Source organism: Hyposmocoma kahamanoa, unplaced genomic scaffold (genome assembly GCF_003589595.1).
Source record: "Hyposmocoma kahamanoa isolate Upper Pololo Valley unplaced genomic scaffold, ASM358959v1 66, whole genome shotgun sequence".
In the NCBI taxonomy this organism is placed as follows: Eukaryota; Metazoa; Arthropoda; class Insecta; order Lepidoptera; family Cosmopterigidae; genus Hyposmocoma; species Hyposmocoma kahamanoa.
In genome coordinates this window covers 8,679,599-8,688,235 of record NW_020653854.1, presented here as the reverse complement: position 1 = coordinate 8,688,235, position 8,637 = coordinate 8,679,599, and the positions used below count along the sequence as shown (strand labels likewise).

The window sequence follows — 8,637 nt, the reverse complement described above, 5'->3', positions numbered from 1 at the left end:
AAAAATAATTGAATATCAATTCAATAAAAATTTAATTAATACAGTGATAATGTTTTTAGTAGTTTTAGTAGCAGTAGCGCTCCTTGTGAAAGAGTTCGTCCGGGGAAGTACTACCACCTTACCCATTTCTGTCAAGCAGTAATGTGAGCATACAGCGTATTGGTTTTGAAGGGTAGGGTGCTGATGAAATTATAAGCACATGGGACTTGTCAACATATTATGTCTCAGGGTGACGGGCGCAGTGGCAGTGCTGATCAGGTTTTTGTGATTAAAGCTCCAAGCAGCACTGCAACTGTTATGAACAGGCGTGTCGCTTACCAACAGGCGTACGACTTATTCGTCCCATCACTTGGTATCATAAAAAAATATTACAGTAATAAGTACTTGACCGATGGTCTGCATACGTAATCATTGTACTTAATATAATAAGTGAGAAGTTAGACATTATATATATATGTGTAGTAATTTAAGCACGCAGATGACACTGTGCTAATATCCTCAACAGAGCGAGACCTGCAAGAAATATTGGATAGAGTCAATGAGTGCAGTGTGAGAGCGGGGCTGAAAATGAATGTGTCCAAAACAAAATTCTTAGTCTTAACTAATGACAGAAATCTGAATCACGGAATGCATGTTGAGGGCTTAAATCTTGAGCGAGTGCGGATGTACAATTACCTTGGAGCTTGGGTGAATGAAGAATGGGAGTGCGAACAGGAGATTCGAACCCTAATAGAAATTGCTCGAGCTACATTGAAGAGGATGGAGAAGGTTTTGTGCAGCCGCAAACTATCAATAAAGCTCCGAGTGAGGTTGCTCCACTGCTACGTCTGGCCTGTAGTGTTGTACGGTAGCAAGGCTTGGACTCTAAAAGCCGACACGTAGAGGCGTCTTGAGGCCTTCGAGATGTGGTGCTTCCGTAGAATGCTATGCATTAGCTGGACTCAGAAAGTTCCCAATGTGACAGATCTTCAGCGCGTAGTGAGAAACCGAGAACTATTGCAGATCGTCAAGAAAAGGAAAGTTGCGTATCTTGGACACGTTCTACGTCATGAAAAGAAGCGACTTCTCCAACTGATAATGATGGGCAAGATCGAGGGTAAACGACGTACCGGAAGAAGGAATAAGTCGTGGTTGCACAACATCAGGGAATGGACTAATAGTGCCAGGGTAGAACATCTCTTTCGCTTGGCTCAGGACAGGGAAGAGTTCTCCAAGCTGACGGCCAGCCTCCAGTAGTGGAGAGGCACTACATGATGGTGGGTAATTTAAGAACCCGTGAACTGACCTTAATCAAATTTAATATACATCAAATAATTTTACTCATAGCTTGCGATTATGTGTTTGTGTTGTTACTACTAGTTAGTATGCTGTGGTAGCCTGTAAGTGCGATACGTATAAGGCTTTTGTATTTTGATTGTACCTTTTTACCTATTTTCTGTATATGTATTGAGTTGGCTATCCATTCTAAATAAATAAATAAATAGAGAACTAAAACCAATAACTTATTAAAGTTGTATGGGCTCAAGAGGAGAGATTCGAAATAGACTTGTAAGGTTCCGAATGAATTACAAACATGCAAAGTTAAATAAAAGTTTGTCAAAATTCTATAAAGACATAGAATCCTTAGGTTTTACTACGTTGAAAACTTGACGTTGCACATCTTTCGCATAACACTATAAAAAAGTGACGGTTTGAATAACTTGGCAATACTATACTTTATAAATTAGGCCACACATTCATCCTTCAATATAAAGAATAGTTTTAAATTTTTTATATAGCCTTACTTTGTCCACACCTAAACAGGCTTAATAAAATAAATCAGTCGGTAGAATACTCTGAGACATTCACAGAAACAACAACGTAAAAGTACTTTAAACAGGAACAGAAGAAAGACTTGGAAACTTATTTATCTCGAACAAACGTTTATGGCGGATTCTCGAATACTAATTGGGGCGCGCGGGAGTGAGAGTCGGTAATCGCGCTTAAGACGGAAGTTACCGGCAGTCGTTTGGTTATTACCATATTTGGTCAAGGAAGAGGCCGTATTTTGGCAAAACAGGGTCGATGGCAAGAAGGGCCATCTTCGTTTAAAAAAATAATTGGTTATTTAATGCCACTCGATGATATGTGGTCCTCGCGATATTGGGCCGAACGTTTGCGAGTACGCTTTAGGCGCGCTAGATGGCGTTGACACGCTATACTCTGAAGTAAGTGTATAATTAAGGATGGTACACGTTGAACTTAAATATAGTATAGCATATGTTTATTTTTAAATCACAAGTAATTAATTGGTTACAATATTTTTATAAAAACGAAGTTATACAATCGCAAGATTATCCTGCCTTTTAAACTAGGGGATATCCTGTACCTTAAGAGGCAGATAGAGGCAGATAATAACCTAAAATGTGACACATACATTCTAGTAAACTGAGGGATTTCACACTTACTTTGTAGATATTCCATCAAAGCATTTTGCTGCTACGTTTAATATGTGTACAGTGTACAGCTACGGAGGGGAGCCAACAACGATGCAATCAATACTTATATTGAATGTATTTATTGACATTTTTTGTGAAATAACTCCACTAGTTTTTGTTATAATTATGAATACAAAGATCGAAACACACACAAAAATTTCGTCGACCCAGTGGGACTTTGCACCGTAGCATTGCTCTTACCAACTGAGCTACGGGTCCAGTTACCGAGTCGTAGAAATTCTCCAATGTGTTTTTGTTATAGATCTTTGTACTGACTTTCTCAGACTGACCCGTGTCTCAGATGGTTAGAGCAATGCTACGGTGCAGCATGGTCGTGGGTTCAAGTCTTACCGGTTATGATTATTATTATTATGTTCTTTGTATTTTTCTCAGCCTGTTGGCTGATTTGAACCTGACTTACGGACCGTAATCGAGTAAATGCAGTATGGCGTGTATCTATGTGGAGGGTGTTAATAAGAGCGTACTACTACGTCCTCTTCCATCTGCAAGAACTTTCTCACAATGCGGCATGTATTAATTTATATTATTTACTTTATTTTTCTCAGCCAGTTATTATTATTATCTATTTTAGACTCTTAATACGCTTCTCTTAATATTATTATTATCGTCGATTTGTTTAAATTTAAATATTAATCGGATATGCTGATATAAAATCTTTGATGCTGATAATACAAACGATTTTAGAGTGTAATTTTTGACAGGTTCTCAGATATTCAACAGTTTTGCATTAAGCCTAAATCAAGTTTCCAAAACATTAATAATTAAATAGTACTAAAGAAAAGAAACTATGTTGCGTAATTTACTTACGTGTGTTCATTTATAATTTTATTTTCATAATACACAGGAACGGAATAATAAACGCTCAAATACTAGAAAGTAAAACTAGAATTAAATTATATGAATAAAATTGGATCTCCGCGGTGAGGTGCCTAAGAAGCTGGCAGCGTTCCTCCTTTGTATGGCTATGCTATTGCGTTGGGCAAGGTAGCTACCGGCCGTTGGGTTTCCCAGACACTCTACTAAATTTTTACGTGTTAAAACAGTCGACAATATAATATCTAACTGTATATCTTATAATTTAAATATTCATAGTATCAAAACAATTTACTGTTGCTTTAGTTTAATAAATTTAATAAAATTTTTATAAATACAATTTCATCAATGTTTTTATAGGCTTAGAATTGCCAAATTGCAAAAGACTTCTGTTTGTTTACATAGGGCGCTTTCAAATTAGACCCTTGTAGCGCTGCAGTGGCGCCCTGAGAACGTAATCCGTTACTCAAGTGAAGTGTTGTGCTGCATTGTTGTGTGCTGCGTGTACTCTTTCCATTGGCGTTTTGGCCGTCATTGCAGCATGTAAAGGCGTCGTAAATCGACCATTATGTACTAGCCTTTGATTGGCAGCCAAATAAATCGATTCTAGTGGGTGATATCCCAGATTGCGACGAGGTACATTTGTTTTTTGTAACGGTTTCTGGTCTCCGTTTAAACTTTCATCACTTAAAACCATCACATAGCATCGCGCATCACAACATATCGCGGAGTTGCGTTGTAAACGATATAGCGGACGAAAATACAAACAAAAAACTGTCACGTACGGGACGAGTGACAGTGAGCCCGCGATTGACCTTTCTTTGATTTGATTGATTGTGTCGCCAACGCCAAGCCCTCCTCCCTGTCCCGCGTACGCCTCTTCATTTATGTACGTACCTACATAAATAATAGCGTCGTGTTTAGAACGGTTGACTTTATGGCACCCATGCTGAATTGATAATTCTAAAAAAATAAATTATTGTGCAAATTTTACCTATCAATATTTTTCCAAAATTTAAATGGTGTTTAAAAACTGCCTCCTTGGCCGAACGACTGTCATGCTAGACTGCCACATGGAGGTCCTGGTTTCGACTCCCGGACCGGGAGAAATATTTGCACGACCTACATTTATTTAGTGTAATTTGTGGTTGTTTAGCTATGTGTATCCATGCCATCCGCGATACAGGCTTTCCCTAGTGCTGGGCTATGAGTGTGTGTGTAAGAAAAGAAGTCTGTTCTATAAAAGAAACTTGAAAAAAACTCGTTATTTAACGAGTTTTTGTGCAATTTGGCGTAAGCAATGGGTTACTAATTTGGTGGTAATCAATTTCAATATTGTTATTTCGTTAATTCGTTACGGAGCTTACTAAGTGGTTTTATGAATTACAATTTACATTATCTAAGGTAGATTGAGCGATAGTCATTATTCATCCTATTTATCACAAGCAAAGTTTTTGACGTGACATGACAAAGCAAGGGTGTTAAATGCGTAGGTAGGAACGGAAGTTCAAACAATTTTTTTATTATATATTCGGACATTAATAACCGGACGGCCATGCAAATAAGGGCTGGTGAAAGCTCATAAATAAAATCATTTGTCAAGAGTCACAAGCTATACGTGCTGAAATAAAACAACGCTATCAGCCATCACGCCAAAAAACCTATTTTTTATACATATTCATTCTGTTTTGGCTAAAACATGGATTTGATTTATTTGCAAATTGCAGAAAGTGTGTTTAAGGACTTAAAATTTATTTTTCGCGTAAAATTGTTTATCTGTGGTTTTTATGGTATCTGCTTATTTATTAATTCTTAGCAAAAGTGAATGTGAAAAGAGATAAATAGCACTAATGAACTCCGCTTTCATCATTATCAATCCATAATGTATCTCCCAAATGTTGAGTATGAGTTTCCTTTATCATTATTCTCCTTGATCATGAATGGATGAACTTATAAATTATACCTAAATAATTAGGTGATTGTACGTATCAATAAGTAATTACGTTGTTACTTTAGTTACGTTTTATTAAGTAGTAGTTGTACAATGAGTAAATGAATTATGAATTATAAGATCATTGAAGTAGTATTTACTGTCTTTTGTATCAAAATAACATTGCGAAGTGCTGACCATAAAATTCGTGCGGTTTTTGCCACGAGCAAACTTAAAAAAAAAAATTGTTCTTTTAAAATGTTATATTGTCTATGGTCATTTCATAATATTTTAGCGCGCGTTTTAAGAATAGGTGAGAAAGTTTCAAGTTTATAATTCACGAAAAATCCCTAGAACTGATAGATTTAGAAAATATAGATAGTAGCAGTAGAGCTCCTTGTGAAAGAGTTCGTCCAGGGTAGTACTAACCATAATCTACAGACAAGAAAGATCCCCATAACAATAAAATGATAATATTTTATATTAAAAAGTATACTTACGATCTACCATATTATCACCATCGTAAACTACCCAGTAAACTGCCCAGCCGTATTTTCTCAACTTTGTTAAATTTTGGGATGGCCAAACAATTCGCGCGGTATAAAAGTATAAATGAAAAACATTTAAAAAAATAAGTATCAAACCACCAATTATGTATTGGCCATGTTGATTCTCAAAAGGAAGGAAAGGTTGACAAACTTTCAGGTAATTTTATAATTCCCCTCTTATAAAAATTTCTGTCTTTTCTTATATATCTCAGTGTAGATCAATAGTCTCTTCGTTATGAAAGTCGTGTCCATTCAAAGAATTTTGTAAAGATCGAAACAAGTCAAAATCTAAAGGGGCTATGTTGATCGAATAATCTGGAGATACGCTTGTTATGTAAACTCTAGCTAGTTCTTAGTAAGCCTGGCCTGCATCAACGCCTCGACGCCATAGAGTCCAGACATGAGGTTGCATTTCCTGTCCGATAACGCGCTCTGCGCCGGAGCATTGATGCATCCTGACAATTAGTATTAAGATAGATTTAAGACAATAATAACATGTACTAAAATTGTGAATTAAAATAAACTTTTCTTTTATTGAAAATTATATTTTTTTTTATGAAAGCTCTCCGAAAGAGCTTAACTGGCGCAGTCGGTAGGATAGTGCTGAACTGGACAACCAAAAATCGTGTTCAGTGTCCGTTTTAACGGTTTACAGTGCGAACTATTTTCCCAAAAAGTGACTTTACGTTTTGTGGAAGCTGCGACGCCTTGAGGGTTTACACCGCCTTCGTGAGGACTAATTAAGATGATTGTTTTGCTGATAATACTGTGAGTACGCTTGGATTTGTAAAAGTTCATAACTTTTCCTTTCCCGTTTCCACGAATTTTGTGAAAAAAAAAAAAAAAAAATATAAATAGTAATAAGAATTACTAAATTGTGTTTTACGTTCATATATTTACTATAATACATCATTTAAACTGTATCGCACAGTCTTATTTGTTACTAATTGAATTGTTTCTTTACATTTTAATAATTATAATTTCGTAAGTGCATCATGGCACAATTACAACTGTTTGATTTAGCTCTGAAAATAGTACCTGAATATAATGGAGATGCTAATTCCTTATATAGATTTATTAATGCATCTGATCATATCTTTACACAGTATTTTGACAATGAAAACGAGAATAATTTTCAAAATATTATAATTGTTAATGGATTGATCGGAAAATTGAAGGGAAAAGCTCTTGATATCGTAGACGTAAACGCTGCAAATACGTGGCCAAGAATTAAAGAAGTTTTGATTGAAAATTTTTCAGACCAAAGGGATGAAAATTCTCTTAACCGTGACCTTGTCAATTTACACCAGGGAAACGAGAGCCCCCAACAGTTTTACGATAAATGCACAAATTTGTTGACTACTTTGATAAATTACATAAATTTACATAATGACGATCAGAACGTTATTGCATGCAAGCGAGATTTTTTCACCGCCCAGGCGTTGAAATCCTTTTTAGCTGGATTAAGGGAGCCTTTAGGGTCTACCATTCGTGCTATGCGCCCCGAATCTTTGCCTCAAGCCTTGCAATTTATTAAAGAAGAAGGCAATATAATGTACTTACAAAAACGTAATCAACCTCAAAGTAATACTAATATCAATAAACAGGCAAACCAAAATTATAAACAAAACCCTAATTTCTACCAAAATCCTAATTTCAGACAAAATAACTCACAGAGATTTTCCCCAAATTGGTTTCAACAAAGACCAAATCAAAATCATAATAATAACAACCTTAACCAACAAAATTTCAGATCGAATTTCAACCAGCCTCGACCTAATCAAAACCTACCAAATAAATTTAACTACTTTTATCAAGATCCAAACTTCACTCCTAGGTCAAAACCGACCCCTATGAGTGGTATTTCTCACCCGAATACTCAAAATAATAATAATCACAATTACAGGTTTGTTCAGAAACCGAATTTCAGATTGCAACAACCAAATGCACAGAGGCCAAATTATTTCCAAAATGTGGGTCACTACCCTGACTTTGTTTTCGAAGAATTAAATCACAACGATACAAATAATAATGAGTTTGTTGATCAAAGTTGCTTTGCTGATTATTCAAATGATTACGACATTGAACCGGAATTTATTCCTGTTCCACATGATACAACATCCCAAGTTGACTCTGTACCCACATATACACAGATCTCTGAAAATTGTGATAATCAAAATTTTCACGATGTTTTAAACCAAAACAACGAAACATGATACAAGTGAATGTTCACTCCAAAAGACAACTTCCATATATACAAATTAATAACCCACCACTGAAGTTGTTGATCGATACAGGCTCAAATCAATCTTTCTTGTCACCTGAAACTATTAAAAGGTATTATCAAAATTTTCAGTTAAATTTTGAACCTTTTTCAGTCACGAACGTGCATTGTACTACCCATCACCAACATACTATTGACTTACCACTATTCAAAGAATTTAATTCAAACGAAATGTGCAAGTTTCATGTTTACAAATTCCATAACATTTTTGATGGCCTTATCGGCCTCGACCTTCTAGAGAAACTGAAAGCATGTGTCAACTTATCCAGCAGATTACTTGTGACAGAGTCCGCTAAAAATCCCATCCACATGTTGGAAACCGGCGTTCATAATCTATTTGAGGCATTAGTCAAGTCTAAGAGCACCGCTGCTCTGAAAGTTCCTGTAAAAACAAAAGATGGTGAAATATATATCCCCGAGATGACATTAAATCAGTGTAAAATGCCACCTCTAATTACACGATCAAATAAAGGATATGCTTATACAGAGATTAGCAATCCTACTTGTAATGACATAATCATTAGCTTGACGGCTCCACTGAATACAGTTCCCCTTGAAAGAAAT

At 35.8% G+C, this 8,637-nt stretch overlaps 1 protein-coding gene across 1 annotated transcript; it reads left to right on the top strand.

Annotated features, from left to right (window-relative positions):
• The first annotated feature begins 6,784 nt into the window (after positions 1-6,784).
• Positions 6,785-8,005, top strand: LOC113231870 (uncharacterized protein DDB_G0287625-like). Its single transcript, XM_026466407.1, has one exon. The coding sequence runs from the start codon at positions 6,785-6,787 to the stop codon at positions 8,003-8,005; it is 1,221 nt and encodes a 406-aa protein (XP_026322192.1).
• The last annotated feature ends 632 nt before the right edge of the window (positions 8,006-8,637 follow it).